General features: G+C 48.2%; 1 protein-coding gene across 2 annotated transcripts in view; it reads right to left on the reverse strand.

Moving 5' to 3' along the window:
• Positions 1 to 16,218, reverse strand: part of ENPP6 (ectonucleotide pyrophosphatase/phosphodiesterase 6) — a 66,752-nt gene extending 50,534 nt beyond the window's left edge. Inside the window, exons 1-2 of one of the 2 annotated variants that reach the window (XM_063950303.1) lie at positions 15,809 to 16,218; positions 182 to 361 (exon numbers count right to left, since the gene is read on the reverse strand). In XM_063950303.1, the coding sequence (XP_063806373.1) occupies positions 182 to 361; positions 15,809 to 16,049 (421 nt within the window). In that variant the 5' untranslated portion in view covers positions 16,050 to 16,218. Of the gene's footprint in view, positions 1 to 181; positions 362 to 15,542; positions 15,650 to 15,808 lie in introns of those variants that run through there. The other variant, XM_063950364.1, reaches the window with a different exon arrangement.
• Between the last annotated feature and the right edge of the window lie 304 nt (positions 16,219 to 16,522).

Genomic DNA, 16,522 nt, shown 5'->3' on the forward strand with positions numbered 1-16,522 from the left:
CGGAATATTCCGTATTTCGGAAGATTTTGATATGGAATACTCAACCTGCAGTAACCCTAAAAACAATGAATTAAAAACACTAATGAAAAACATGTAATAAGCATAAGTCCCTCACGTCTTAATGCTGAAAAATAGAGTATGCCATTTTTAGGGGTTGCATGTTCCTATAAAAGGCACATACCTGGCCAATAATACATAGATGCTTTCTTTTTTAACTTTTCCATAGAAACCCAAAGTGGCTCCGATCCATCCCACCATACAGGCAACAGACTGTCTACATTAGTCCCAATATCAAATGAAGTATTAGACTTCTGATCCCACATGTAGTTTCCAGTCATCTGATGGACTTCACAGTGACGCCCTGTAGAAACACATTTGTTACATTCGATCAGTTCAACATAAAGCAAAATACTAATGTAATAATTTAGCTGCAGTAATGAAAGTAAGGTACATCCTAAACCATCCCACCTCTCAGTATCACAAACATTTCATAAATATGTTAGCTCCTATGACAATGAATAAGATGGTACTCTGCAACATGAGCTACCACAGAAGAGGGAAAAAGAGAAGATTCGGGGATAGCAAACTAAGAAAACACGACTAGGTAGAGGGAAGGGGATTTCCTGATCCCTCCCTAGCCTTTCACTGTGCAAATGATTGAGTTATAATGGATAGCTAATGGGATGTGAATAAGAGAATATATGCATTGTAGTAAGGATGAATTTGCATGGTAAGCAATATATGTGGTGCACTGTTACCTAAAGTTAGAATAATGGTGTCAATACACCAAGGGGACAATGCAACCCACATCCACATAATGGGGGTTAAACAGTAGAGGCAGAAGGAAAGTACATATATGTACAATATAGATATACAGTACCCGTCAAAAGTTTGGATACCTTCTCATTCATTGGTTTTTATTTATTTTTATTATTTTCTACACTGTAGATTAATACTGAAGACATCAAAACTATGAAGAACACATATGGAATCATGTTGTAAACAAAACAAAAAAGTAGTGTTAAACAAATCAAAATAGGATTTTAATTACTTACGGTAAATACTTTTCTCATAGTCCTTAGAAGATACTGGGGTCCACATTAGTACCATGGGGTATAGTAGGGTCCAGTAGGAGCCATGGGTACGCCAAGAACTTGATAGTGTGGGCTTGCTCCTCCCTCTATGCCCCTCCCACCAGACTCAGTCTAGGAAACTGTGCCCGAGGAGATGGACATACTTTGAGAGAAGGATATAAAAGGATAGTGGTGCGATTCCGAACAAGTACACACAACCTAGAGTAAACCCAAGCTAACCAAACTGTAAACCAGGAACAGCATCTGCTGAACCAACAATACATAACCAAGTAAAGGTGCAGGGAGAAACGAAGCACTGGGCGGGCGCCCAGTTTCCTCTACTGACTACGAGAAAAGGATTTACCGTAGCTAATTAAAATCCTATTTTTTCTTACATCCTAGAAGATACTGGGGTCCACATTAGTACCATGGGGATGTACCAAAGCTCCCAAACTGGGTGGGAGAGTTCTGAGGTTCCTGCAAAACTAATTGGCCTCTGAGGACCTTCAGTTTGGTCAAAGTATCGAACTTGTAGAACTAAGCAAACGTGTTCGAACCTGACCAAGTAGCTGCTCGGCAGAGCTGTAAAGCCAAGACACCCCGGGCAGCTGCCCAGGAAGAACCCACCGACTTAGTAGAGTGGGCCTGTACAGATTTTGGACACTGCAAACCTTCCGTGAAATAAGCATGCTGGATAGTAAGCCTGATCCAGCGTGCAATTGTCTGCTTTGAAGCGGGACACGCAATTTTATTGGGATCATAGAGAACAAACAGCGAGTCAGATTTTCTGTGGACGAGCTGTCCGCTTCACATAGATCTTCAAAGCCTTCACCAAATCCAAGGACTTTGAAGTAGGAGAGGTGTCAGTAACTACCAGAACCACAATAGGTTGGTGGATATGAAATGCAGACACCACCTTTGGAAGAAATTGCTGACGAGTTCTGAGTTCAGCCTATCTTCACGAAAAATCAAAAAGGGGCATTTGTGATACAACGCCCCCAGCTCCGAAACACGCCTCGCAGAAGCCAAGGCCAACAGCGTGATGGCCTTCCACGTAAGAAACTTGACGTCTACATCCTGTAAAGGCTCAAACCATTTTGATTGCAGGAACTGTAACACCACGTTGAGATCCCAAGGTACCATAGGAGGCATGGAGGGCGGTTGGATGTGCAGAATCCCCTTCAAAAATGTCAACCTCAGGGAGAGAAGTCAATTGTTTCTGGAAGAAAATGGATAAGGCCAAAATCTGGACTTTTATGGAGCCCAAACGTAGGCCCACATCCACACCTGACTGCAGAAAAAGGAGAAAACGTCCCAGTTGAAATTCCACTGCAGGAAATTTCATGTTCTCACATCAACAGACATATTTTTTTCAATTATGTGGTAATGTTTAGATGTTACCCCCTTTCTGGCTTGTATCAAGGTTGGAATAACCCTATCCGGGATCCCTTTTCAGGCTACCATTTGACGCTCAACCTCCATGCCGTCAAACCTAGCCGCTGTAAGTCTTGCTAGACGAATGGCCCCTGTTGGAGAAGGTCCTCGCGAAGAGGTAGAGACCCTACCTCTTCCTCTAGGTCCTCTAGGAGTATCTCCAGTAGATCCGCATACCAGGGCCTTCTTGGCCAGTCCGGAGCAATGAGAATTGCTTGAACCTTTTCCCTTTTTATGCTTTTGAGAATCTTTGGGATCAATGGGAGTGGTGGAAACACGTACACCATCTGGTAGACCCATGGAGTCACCAGAGCGTCCACCACCACTGCTTGTGGGTCCCTCGACCTGGAACAATACCGCTTGAGCTTCTTGTTGAGACAAGAAGCCATCATGTCGATTTGTGGAATTCCCCACCGACGTGTCAAGCACCCAAACACCTCCGGGTGAACGCCACACTCTCCTGGGTGGAGGTCATGTCTGCTTCCGAGTGGTCTACTCCCAGAATAAAGATCGCGGACAACGCCACAGGATGCCTTTCTGCCCATAGGAGAATCCTTGTTACCTCTTACATTGCTGCTCTGCTCTTCGTTCCGCCCTTTCGGTTTATGTACGTTACTGCCGTCACATTGTCCGACTGAACCTGAATGGCTTGATCTTGAAGAAGATGCGATGCCTGTAGAAGTGCATTGTATACTGTATGGCCCTTAGTTCCAGAATGTTGATCGGAAGAATGGCTTCTTGACTTGACCATCTTCCTTGGAACTGTTCCCCCTGCGTGACTGCTCCTCAACCTCTGAGGCTTGCGTCTGTGGTTAGCAGAATCCAATTTTGAATCCCGAACCTCCGGCCTTAGGTCAGGTGAGAAGTCTAAAGCCACCAAAGATGAGAAATCGTGGCTTTTGGTGACAGACGGATCCTCTGGTGCATGTGAAGATGCGATCCGGACCATTTGTCCAACAGATCCAGCTGGAAGGGGCTTGCGTGAAACAGTCTGTACTGCAGCGCCTTGTAAGCTGCCACCATCTTCCCCAGAAGGCTAATGCATAGATGCAACGATATCCGGGATTGTCTTAGAACATCCTGCACCATCGACTGGATTACTAATGCCTTTTCCAACAGAAGGAACACCTTCTGTGCCTCCATATCCAGTATCATAGCCATGAACGGAAGCCTCCGCGTTGGTTCCAGATGAGGTTTTGGTAGGGACAGAATCCACACGTTATCCTGGAGCAGTCGGATTGAGAGGGCAATGTTGTCTAACAACCTTTCCCTGGATGGTGCTTTTTTCAGCAGATCGTCCAGGTATGGTATTATGTTCACTCCCTGTTTGTGGAGGAGAAACATCTCTGCCATTACCTTGGTGAACAACCTCGGTGCCGTAGAGAGGCCAAATGGCAGGGCCTGGAACTGGTAGTGACAGTCCTGTAAGGCAAACCTTAGATAAGCTGGATGAGGTGGCCAAATCGGAATATGAAGGTACACATCCTTGATATCCAGAGACACCAAGAATTCCCCTTCCTCTAGACCTGAGATCACCGCTCTCAGAGACTCCATCCTGAACTTGAACACCCATAAGTACGGGTTCAATGACTTGAGATTTAAAATGGGCCTTACCGAACCGTCCGGTTTCGGAACTACAAAAAGGCTGGAATAATAACCTTGACCCTGTAGCTGAAGTGGAACAGGAACAATGACCCGAGTCTGTACCAGTTTCAGAATTGCTTCCTGTAAAGTCATACTTACTTCTTGAGAAGCTGGTAAGCCTGATTTGAAGAATCTGTGAGGTGGGAGTTCCTGAAACTCCAGTCTGTAGCCCTGGGCCATATGATATTTAACCCAGGGATCCTGGCATGACGTTGCCCATATGTGACTGAAGAGTCTCAAACGGGCTCCCATCTACCAACTTCTTCCTGAAGGAACAGATACATTTTCCCTATCCTTTGTGGAACCAACACCCTTTTATCCGGATGCTTCCATTCCTCCGACCAGGGGCGGATTGGGAACAAAAAGCGGTCCTGGAAAAAAAATTGTACTAGTGGCCCCACTTGGGCAGCACCAGAGGTGTAAGGTCTAGCCATGGGCCATGGCAGCAGCACCCTCCCCCCAAGACTTTCCAGATAGTGGGGATGTCCAGCATCAAGGGGAAGTTAAAAGGAAATAAAATTAAATGTTATGAGCACATTATATGATACACCTTTAGAATTTAGGAAACTATATAATTCTTTAGAAAAATATATTTTCTTGCTTATTACACCAACCATATCCCAATCACTATTCACTCAATCTTATATATCAGCCAAGCAGGCAGACAGAGCATACACTAGATCATCTGCAATCACACGCTAAGTGGCAAAGTCATTTTCATATATGCAAATTGTTTGGCATCTTATTCATTATGTCTATAAATAGGACCACATGTCCTCAAACAAGATAGGCCCCACAGGTGCGTCGGCCCACCGGGAAACTTTCCTGTAGACCCTATGGCCAATCCGCCTCTGCCTCCGACACTACATCTTTAAGAGCGTGTGATAACGGGAACACCTCCCCCCCCTTTTTTTTTTTGTCTCTTTAAACAACAAATCCTGCAGCTTCATCTCCTGCTGCGCCTCCTCAATATCCAAGGAACGATGAATTACCACCAATAAATTATTAACCAAGTCAATATTACAGACACCCTCTGACTTAGAAGCAACAGAATCGTCTTCAGACTTTGAATTATCAGACATTACAAACGTCTCCTCCACGTCCGAAACTTCAGAGTTATCACTTAACACTACCCTGGACCTCTTTACTGATGCTCTATTAAAATCCTCCTTAGTTACAAACGTATCCGATAGAGCAGTCTTCAATAATTCCACTAACTCTGACATCTGAGATGGAGGTATAATCTGCTGAGGTGTCTTGCAATCTCCACACACATTTCCTGATATTTTATCTGGTAACGTTTTATCACATAACGAGCATTTGTGCTCGTTATGTAAGTTCCACCTTTTCCTTGCTGGTTTCTGACCTAGCAACAAGAAACAAATACAGCCCTCACTAGCTGCTCCTACACACTGATAACTCCAGCACAAAGAAAAAAATGCCTGCTTACCCCGATTTTTTCGTGGTGGTTTATCTTCCTCCATACTGGCTGCCACAGGATTCTCCTGCTGCACAGACCAGAAAACGCTGCAGCGTTTCACAGAGACTTACAGAGTCTCCCAATAAGCCCCTGCGGCCGCGCACTTCCGGTCCCTGGTGCCCGCCCGCTCTGCCCTCCGGATGAATCCGTGCCGAGCGTGGCGGCAGAAAACTCACCACCGCGCCCGGACGCCGCTGCCCTATGCCGCCCGGATATGAGGGGAACGGCGAGCAGCACAGCGCTCGCTCCCCCAGCGCCGGAGGCTGGTTCCACACCTCCTCTTTCCCCACCGGACAGCTGCAGCGGCGGTAGGGAGGACCCACAACAGGGTAAGCCTGCACACCTGTCGTACCTGGAAAGAAGAAAAAAAAAAAAAAAAGACACTGACGCTAGAGGTTTATATAGGGCTGGTGTCTTTTTTTTCTTCTTTCCTGTTTACCTGTAGGAGGAATAACCCAGAGGTGGTGCTGCCATGGGGGGGTAAAGGAAATTCACGTTATAGCGCACGGTATGAGACGAAAAATAGCATTTTAGTTACCTACCGGTAAATCCTTTTCTCATAGTCCGTAAAGGATGCTGGGGTCCATATTAGTACCATAGGGTATAGACAGGTCCACCAGGAGCCATTGGCACTTTAAGAGTTTAATAGTGTGGGCTGGCTCCTCCCTCTATGCCCCTCCTACCAGACTCAGTCTAGAAACTGTGCCCGAGGAGAAGACATACTGCGAGAGAAGGAATTACACAGATAGTGGCGAGATTCATACCAGCTCACACAAACATGAAAATCCGGCCAGCATGTCGGAATAACTTCAGCAACAGCTGAAACAGTAAATAACGCAGAACTTACCTAGGAACCAGGTAACACTGAACCAGAAAACCAATGCAGTAAAACAAAGAACTGGGCTGGCGCCCAGCATCATCTACGGGCTACGAGAGGTCATCAGAGGCCAAAGTATCGAACTTGTAAAATTTGGCAAACGTGTTCGACCCAGACCAAGTAGCTGCTCGGCAGAGTTGCACCGCCGAGACACCCCGGGCAGCCGCCCAGAAAGAGCCCACTTTACAAGTAGAGTGGGCCTTTACGGAATTTGGACACAGCAATCCTGCCGAAGAATAAGCATGCTGGATCGTGAATCTGATCCAGCATGAAATCAACTGCTTAGAAGCAGGACATCCAATTTTCTTTGGATCATAGAGGACAAATAGAGAGTCACTTTTCCTATGACAAGCCGTCCTCTTCACGTAAATCTTCAAAGTCCTCACTACATCCAAGGCCTTTGAAGCAATTGAGGAGTCAGTAGCCACTGGCACCACAATAGGTTGGTTGGTGTGGAAAGCCGACAACCTTAGGTAGGAACTGTGGACAAGTCCTAAGTTTCGCCCTATCTTCATGGAAGATCAGATGGGGGCTTTATCTTGTAAAAACCCCTAATTCCAACACGCGTCATGCAGGAGCCAAAGGACAACAAGGTGACCGCCCTCAAGTTTCTCACGTGGAAATCAGCCTCCTGTAGAGGCTCAAACTGCAACACCACACCAAGATCCCATGGAGCCGTAGGCGCCACAAAGGGAGGCTGGATGTGCAGAACCCCTTTCAAAAAGGTCTGAACCTCAGGAAGAACAGACAATTGTTTTTGGAAGAAGATGGACAAAGCAGAGATCTGGACCTTGATGGAGCCCAGTCTCAGTCCCATATCCACTCCTGCTTGCAGGAAAAGTAGAAAACGTCCAAGTTGAAACTCCACTGGAAACTTCTTGGCCTCACACCAAAAAACATATTTTTTCCAAATGCGATGGTAATGTTTAGACGTTACCCCCTTCCTGGCCTGTATCAGGGTAGGAATGACCTCACTCGGGATACCCTTCCGAGCTAAGATCTGGCGTTAAACCGTCAAACAAAGCCACGGTAAGTCTTAATAAGCGAACGGCCCCTACAGAAGCAGATCCTCCCGAAAAGGTAAAGGCAGTGGATCTTCCAGCAGAAGATCCAACAAATACGCGCACCAAGCCCTCCTTGGCCAGTCCGGAGCAATGAGGATTGCCAGAACCTTTGTTCTTCTCACGAGCTGAAGAACCTTTGGTATTAGAGGAAGTGGAGGGAACACATACACTGACTTGAACACCCACGGTGTTACCAGTGCGTCCACCGCCACTGCCTGTTGGTCTCTTGACCTGGAACAGTACCTCCGTAGATTTTTGTTGAGGCGGGAGGCCATCATGTCTATGTGAGGAACCCCCCACCAACCGGTTACCTCCTCGAACACCTCCAGATGGAGACCCCACTCCCCTGGATGGAGATAGTGTCTGCTGAGGAAGTCTGCTTCCCAGTTGTCTACGCCCGGAATGAAGATTGCCGACATCGCCACCGCGTGCCTTTCTGCCCAGATGAGGATTTTTGACAACTCTGCCATGGCAGTTCTGCTCTTCGTTCTGCCTTGTCGGTTTATGTAGGCCACTGTGGTCACATTGTCCGACTGCACCTGAACAGCCCGATCCTGTAGAAGGCGCGCTGCTTGCAGAAGGGCGTTGTAAACGGCCCTGAGTTCCAGGATGTTTATTGGGAGAAGCGACTCTTGATCCGACCATTGTCCCTGAAAAGGTTTCCCCCAGAACGACTGCTCCCCAACCTCTTAGACTTGCATCTGTGGTCAAAAGGATCCAGTCTTGAATTTCAAACCTTCTCCCTTCCAGAAGGTGTGGAAGTTGTATCCACCAGAGGAGTGAAATCCTGGCTTTCGGAGACAGGCGTATCCTCTTGTGCATGTGTAGGTGAGAGCCCGACCACTGGTCCAATAGGTCCAGCTGAAAGGGTCGAGCATGAAACCTGCCGTACTGCAGAGCCTCGTAGGCAGCAACCATCTTCCCAGAAGGCGTATGCATTGATGAACCGATAACCGGGCAGGCTTTAGGACCTCCCGGACCATTGCTTGAATCACCAACGCTTTCTCCACCGAGAGAAATACCCTCTGCACTTCCGTGTCGAGGTTCATTCCCAGGAAAGACATCCGCCTTGTCGGCTCCAGATGAGACTTTGGAAGGTTTAGGATCCAACCGTGCCCCCTGAGGAGCCGCGTCGTGAGCGCGATGGAAAGCAACAACCTTTACCTGGACGACGCCTTGATCAGGAGATCGTCCAGATATTGAATTCTGTTCACCCCCTGTTTGCGGAGGAGAACCATCATCTCCGCCATCATCTTGGTGAAAATCCTCGGTGCTGTGGAGAGGCCAAACGGTAGCGCCTGAAACGGATAGTGATCGTCCAACAGCGCAAACCGGAGATATGCTTGATGCGGCGCCAAAATGGTAATGTGGAGGTAAGCATCCTTGATGTCCAGGGACACCAGGAACTCCCCCTCCGACAGACCTGAGATGACCGCGCTTAGAGATTCCATCTTGAATTTGAACTCCCTGAGATAAGGATTCAAAGATTTTAATTTTAGAATAGGCCGTACCGAACCATCCGGTTTCGGTACCACGAAAAGGTTTGAATAACCACCCTTGTTCCGCTGCTGAAGTGAGACCGGAACAATGACCTCTGACATCACCAATTTTCTGATGGCCTCCAGAATAATTGTCCTGTCTGCCAGCAGGGCTGGCAAGTCTTACTTGAAGAAACAGTGAGGCGGGGGATCTTGAAACTCCAGTCTGTACCCTCTGGACACTATATCCAGAACCCAGGGGTCCAGACCCGACGACACTAAGACGTGGCTGAACTGCCGGAGTCTTGCGGAGGACTTAGGGGTATCAGAAGCGGGCTCCTGGGCCCGGGAACCTGCGGGAGCAGGTTTCTTTCCTTTGACATGACCACCTCTGAAGAAGGTGTTCGAAGGCTTATTCTTTCTAGGCCTCGCGGGCCGAAAGGAGTGACATGGTAGATGAAAAAGGCTTCATCGTAGCCGGTGCAGCTGAGGGGAGAAAAGGAGAGACTTACCCGCGGTAGCCGTGGCAATCCACGCATCCAGCGCCTCCCCAAAGAGAGCCTGACCCTTGTATGGTAGGCCCTCCTCACACTTTTTGGATTCCGCGTCCGCAGACCGGTTGCGCAGCCAGAGACCTCTGCGAGCCGAGACGGACATGGAGGAGATCCCCGCAGCCATGGAATCCAGGTCCTTCATGGAATCCACCAGGAACCCTGCAGAATCCTGAATATTACGTAAAAATAAATCAACGTCACCTTTGTCCAGCGTAGTCGATTCCTCCTGCAGAGTGACTGACCACCTGGCAATAGCTTTAGCAATCCAAGCACAGGCTATAGTAGGCCGCAATATAGCCCCTGAAGCCGTGTAAATGGATTTTAGCGTAGCATCCACGTTGCGATCTGCCGGGCCCTGTAACGCGGTAGATCCCGTGACCGGTAATACCACCTGCTTGGACAGCCTGGATACAGAGGTGTCGACTATCGGCGTGGACTCCCATCTCTTCCTATCTTCCCCTGGGAAGTGAAAAGCCACTAATACCCTCTTGGGAATCTGAAATTTATTTTCCAGCGTTTCCCATGCCTTTTCAAAGATAGCATTCAATTCTTTGGATGCCGGGAAGGTGAGGGGCTTCTTATTATCCGTAAAGAAGGCCTCCTCCATCTATTCCGGAGCTATGTCCGAAATGTTTAAAACATCCCTAACAGCCTCAATCATCAACTGCACCCCCTTGGCAAGTGATGCCGTCCCCCTCAGCACATCCCCATCACCGTCTGCAGCATCAGAGTCAGTGTCCGTGTCATCCTGCATAATTGCAAGCGCACGTTTATGAGAATGTACTGCAGGGGACCCAGAGGAGGCAGAATCAGACCATACAACCATAGAGGACTGGAGGACCTGAGTGGCATGCTCAGTCCAAGCAACTCTATCAGAAATCTGGGAAATAGTCCCCCTCAGAGAGACTAACCATTCTGGCTCTCTAGCAGGGATCTGCGCTAAAACAGTGCAATCCTGATTACATGGAATGGAGTCTTCCTGGGCAGACAAATCCTCTGCAGCATATGAAACAGTGTCCCTAGACATGTTGTCCTACACACCCCACACCCCACAAACACACAGGGTATTATGTAGACAGAGTTTCCCCCCCAAGAATGGCAGAGAGACAGAGAGATTGGAGCCAACCCACACACAGCGCTATACAGGTAAAGGGAGTCCCTTCCCAGCGCTGACTGTGTCCCTTAATAGGTGACACAGCCTTTAAGCAGCCTCCCTTCCCTTCTACAGCCCCCTTGTACAGTACAGACTGCTGGAGAAAGCTCTGGAGGGACCTGGATCCAGTGAACTGTGACTGCAGGCAGGAAAAATGGCGCTGAACACTGCTGGGTCCGCTCTGAGGAGAAGCTCTGCCCCCTTCAATGGCGCTGTCTTCCCGCTCACATGAGGATTATACTGGGCCAGAGGATTGTGCTGACCTGGATTCGCAGACCCCGACATGCCTGAAACGACCAGTGTAGGGTCCGGAGCTGGCCCAGGGCGCTCCCTCCTAGCGCCGCACCAAGGTACCGCTGAGCCTTCCAGAAGCGCGGGTAAGACTGCCGGGGCGAGCGTTCCTCTGCGGAGGGGCGCGATCAGACTCCTCTGGAGCCAGCGTCCAGTCAGCGGGAGCAGTGGCTCAAGACCCTGCAGGGCGGACACTGCTCCCCCCACCAGTCCCACGCTGCAGGGAGGCAGTCGCCAACAGCCTCCCTGTAAAATAATTAAAAAAAAAACCTGAAAAGGAAGAAAAATACTCTTTACTAAGAGAACTCTAGCTGTGACCGGCTCCTCCGGGCACATTTTATAAACTGAGTCTGGTTTAGAATAGAGGGAGGAGCCAGCCCACACTATTAAACTCTTAAAGTGCCAATGGCTCCTGGTGGGCCCGTCTATACCCCATGGCACTAATATGGACCCCAGCATCTTCTAGGATGTAAGAGAAATTCACATTATAGCATCACATTATAGCACACGGTATGAGCAGAAATTCACATTACGCCACACAGAATGAGACAAAATTCACAGTATGCCAAGCAGTATGATCCAAAATTCACATATGCCACATGGTATGATCCACAATTCAGGGACAGGGAGAGTGACAGAGAGACAGTGACAGAGAAAGTGACCGCAGGGACAGGAAGAGTGACAGGGACATAGGGAAGCAGGGTAAGAGTACCTGAGCAGCGGAGGGGGGTGTAGTCGGCGGTGGTGCGGAGTTGTAGGCCCTGGGCAGCAGAGGAGGACGTGGGCGGCGGCGGTGGTGAGGAGGACATGGGCAGCGGCGGCAGTGTGCAGGATGTGGCCGGAGGCAGCTGTGAGCACGACGTGGCCAGAGGCGGTAAGGGAAATGGCAAGCTGCAAGCGATGCCGGCGTGCGTGATTACGTCATGAGGAGTGACGTACAGCGACCGGCTTCCTGGCTGAGAGACTGTAAGTACAGGCCCGGCGGCGGCGGTGTTCAAGCAGGTGTGTTTGAGACGAGCTCATGGAGTTGGTGGAGGTGTAGGCGTGACTGCACTGCTTGGTGCCGTGGAGGAGCAGGTATGGATGAAGACGTGTCTCTATCATGTCAGTGGATGAGATAAGGATGCGGAAGTGTCACCCTATTGATGACCCCCTCGTGATGCCACTGATTAAACTTTCCACATTCAACTGGCAGCTGAAACGACTTGCAGCCAGCCAGGAGTGACAGCAAAAGGTTGATATTGAGGTGCGCAATCAAATTCAAGGCAGGTCCTCCCTAGGCTCCCTGAAGTAACGGCAGCACTGAGCATAGCAGCTCTGTCTTTAGACTCCTCCCACCTCTCCCTCCCAGTGTCCCAGCAGTGCAAGCGGAGGGGGCTCACAATGTATAAGCAGGTGGAGGGGGCGGGGGTGTAGAGGACAGGTGACCACCAGAATATTCCCCGGTAGACACAATTGCCAATCCGGGCCTGTATGCTGCCTGAATTTTGGCTTGTGGTTTTGTAACGATCAAAGGTTCCCAAACACCAGGGGCGGATCCAAAAAAAAAAAAAAAAAATGAAGGGGGGGTCACCATGATAGGGGAGGTCAGCAGGACTACTCATATGTGGTGCTCCCAGAATGGAGGCATGGCCTCACTACAAGGGGCGTGACCTCACAATGGATGCTGTCCCTGCACCCCTCATTTTCATAATGCTGGTGGATACATACAAAAGGCCATCCCTCTTAACTGCTTGCCATGCTGTGGGTCTTCAGATAACAGAGATAACAGCTTGTAGTATATAGATGTTTTGCAGCAGCAGGAACCCGCAGTATACATGTGATGCTGTATAGTGGTAACACAGCGTCTCAGTACACACAGGATGTGGCTGTATACACACAGGATGCGGCTGTGGGTTAGACAAGGTCACACACTCAGGAGAGCAGAAGCTGCGCATCAGTACAGTTGTCTCTCCCAGGAAGAACTCTCTCAAACTTTGCACTAAGCACCTCCTCCTGCACTGAGCTGACACTAGGAGGGAAAACACTAGAGCAGGGAAGCTGCCTCTAGTGCTGGGAACAGAGAGTGACAGCAGAGTGATCCACTGGCTAACATCCTCATGGTGGCTGTCCCTCCCCCCCTGGTACCACCGGAACCCTCCACTGTCAAACATCGCTTTCTAGGCACCCTAGTGGTATATGTTTTAAGGATATCCATGTTCAGCCACAGATGACTAAATCAGTACCTCAGTCATTTTGATTTGACCATATGTTCTGAGCCATGGATATATTTAAAACCTGGACTGTTGGGGTTCCTTTGGGACTGCATTTGGGAACCTCTGGTATGGGTCATCATACAATACCTCTACAGCTATAACAAAAAAATAATATTAATTGCAAAACAGAATTTAAACCAGAAATTGCAGGAACAAACAAAGCGATACACTAATTTCCACTCTTTGTTGTTCTGACACAGATCATGCAAAAAAAAAAAAAAAAAAAAAAAGGGTATATAATTTGAACTGTAGGCAAGAGGTTCTGCAGTAATGCAAACTCAGAATAATAATATTTTTATTTATATAGTACTTTTCTCCAATAAGACCCAAGGCGTATTACAGAAACCATGATCATAATCCTGAGATTTATATGTGCCGAAAACACAGGAACATAATTCAGAGCAGAGGCAGACATTGAGGGTGTTCCAAGGATTATTCATCCTACCCAAGAAGTTACCAGGTGAGGAAAGGTTACTTAAACTGCTTACAGGAGAAAAACACTTAAGCTGTGTGTACCCAGCAACATCGGCAGCGACAGGACCAGGTGGGGGAGCCGGCATCAGCAAGTGCATACACAATTACCAATGAGGCAGAGACGAAGTATGAGGCAGATTCGGTATGATATACTGATGAATGGGATGTCAGTGGTCAGAACAGCGACATCACAACCATCAGAAAGTACCCTAACCCTCCCCTTCCCACTACCCTAACCCTCCCTTGTTGGTGCCTAACCCTAACCCTCCCCAGTGGCCCCTAACCATCCCCTGCCCCTTATCCTAACCCTCCCTTGTTGGTGCCTAACCTTTCCCACTTGATGCCTAACCCCCCTCATAGGTACCTAACCATCCCTGCACCCTAATACCCCTTCCAATGCGTAAAACCAACCCCCTACCCCCCCCCCCCCCCCGCGGCAGGACGCGAGCGTGTCCTGCTAAAAGAACGTTCAGGATTCCAGCCATCGGTATTTTGATGCTGGGATCCCGAGCTCCATCAGGATTTTGACGCCGACCTTATGCTGTTGTTCAGGATTCCAGCATCGGTATTTCGACCGCCGGGATCATGTCTGGCAGCATTCCACAACGGCGGTGGCCATGCATGTAGGGGCGATGGAGTATTATGCTGATGACCCGTAGGAGCGTGCATCGTCAGTGACACAGTGCGCTCACACTGAACGATTTGAACATTTTGTCGTTCCCATCAGTCGGAATCGTGCAAATCGCTCAAAATATCATCTAGTGCAGAGGTTCTCAAACTCGGTCCTCGGGAGCCCACACAGTGCATGTTTTGCAGGTAACCCAGCAGGTGCACAGGTGTATTGATTACTCACTGACACATTTTAAAAGGTCCACAGGTGGAGCTGATTATTTCACTTGCGATTCTGTGAGGAGACCTGCAAAACATGCACTGTGTGGGGTCCTGAGGACCGAGTTTGAGAACCTCTGATCTAGTGTTTACCCAGCTTAACTCTGATAGCCCCTGCTCTGCTTATTCTGAGCACACACACTGGAGAGCCATCTGGACTTTCAGTTGATTGGCAAAGGTGTGTACACATGGTGAAATAGATCTGTAAGATTTTGACTATACAGTCAAAATCTTAAGGAAAGTTAGTGCATATCTCAAGGTGTTAGGCAGCTTGCGATACAGATTCGTTCCCGATTCGCGCTCCCGTGGGGTCGGTATCGTAAGGCTAGATAGACTGTGCAAGCAAGTCAATCTTGTATTGAGGAGCAGTGCAGAAACAAGGTTCCACTGATCAGAGCAAAACGCACAAAAGCGGAGAATAGTAATCCACCGCAAAGTGTGTGTATCATTATAAAGAGGCATCATTGCAAATCAAAATGTTTGTGGTCAGCAACAAGTGCACTTTCTAAATAACTTCTACAGTGCAAAGTGCTGGGCACTACCAGTACTAATGTTTATACTGTGTTAATCACTAATGTAATGTGTGGTTTAGAACAATATTTCACATTGGATGAGCTACCACCAGTGTGCCATGATGGCCGGACCTGCACAGAATGGAACATAACAGAGGCATGCCTACTTTCCCCTATCAGGAGACACATCCAGGAATTAGGAATGTGCATAGTTGTGCAGAGAGGCAGAGAAATGCACAATTCAAACCCGATCGCCCGCTGTGCGAAAACACACAGCAGCGATCGGGTCTGAATTAGGCCCCACATTTCTGCCAGCTTCGAGCTAGAGCAAAAATCATATCCTTATGCTTTTCTGTAAACGTTACCTTGCTATGTAAACCTGTGAGGTTTGGCAGAAATCGAGGCACACTTGCACATGTTGCGGAACATGGCGGTACTAAAGAAAAGTGTGCTCAGCACCTGCGCGGTTAGTGCTTTGTTACTGATGTCCAGAGTGTAAATGCACATCAAACCTCAAATCGCTCACAGCTTTTAGTATGCATTATAAATAAGCTACAAAGTGTATATAATACACAACATTATAGATTGCAAACACACAGGCTCGAGTATTTGCCACAGGTGCTGCACTCACCTGTCATTAGAGTGTAGTAATTTGGATAGGAAAGACTAGGAAAGTCTGGAGTCATGTAATCCACTTTAACGCCACTTTCCACAATCTGCTTAAAGCCTGGAAGCATTTCAAGTTCTTCATCATTAATATAATCAAATCTCAAGCCATCGATCAGGAACACCAAAAGTTTTGAACGGGCCAAGGCTGGAGCTGCCAGACTCAGGGTGAGAAGGATGAGAGAGAAAGCTCTGTATCCAGCCATGGCTTTAGCTGGATGTTTGTACAAGATCAGTGCTGCTGGAGTCACTGAAACACAGATGAGTTACAGCCTGCTCTGCATAAAGGGATGGGGTTGACTTTGGATCACTAACCCTCCCAGTTTTCCTTCTTTGCAGCATGTAACCCTTTGTGATACAGTTGGCTGCTGCCAGTTTAGCTGACTCAGGGCCTGATTCAGATTTGGAAGAAAAGCAAAAAAAGGCAATTAACTTTGTATCTGGAATAAACCATGTTGCAATGAAAGGGGAGCAAATACATTTATATTTGAAATGTGCAGGGTAAATACTGTCTGCTTTTGAATGTAGTCCACAAATGTTAGACAGCTTTACCTTTATACTGCAATTCAGATTTCAGTTTAGAGACAACCTACACAAATCTCTCTGCACCTTTTACATCTGCCCCACCTGCAATGCAGCAGGGTGTTGCCCAGGTGCACAGTTAATCAGACCCTAGTGT

Source organism: Pseudophryne corroboree, chromosome 1 (genome assembly GCF_028390025.1).
Source record: "Pseudophryne corroboree isolate aPseCor3 chromosome 1, aPseCor3.hap2, whole genome shotgun sequence".
NCBI classification, from domain to species: Eukaryota; Metazoa; Chordata; class Amphibia; order Anura; family Myobatrachidae; genus Pseudophryne; species Pseudophryne corroboree.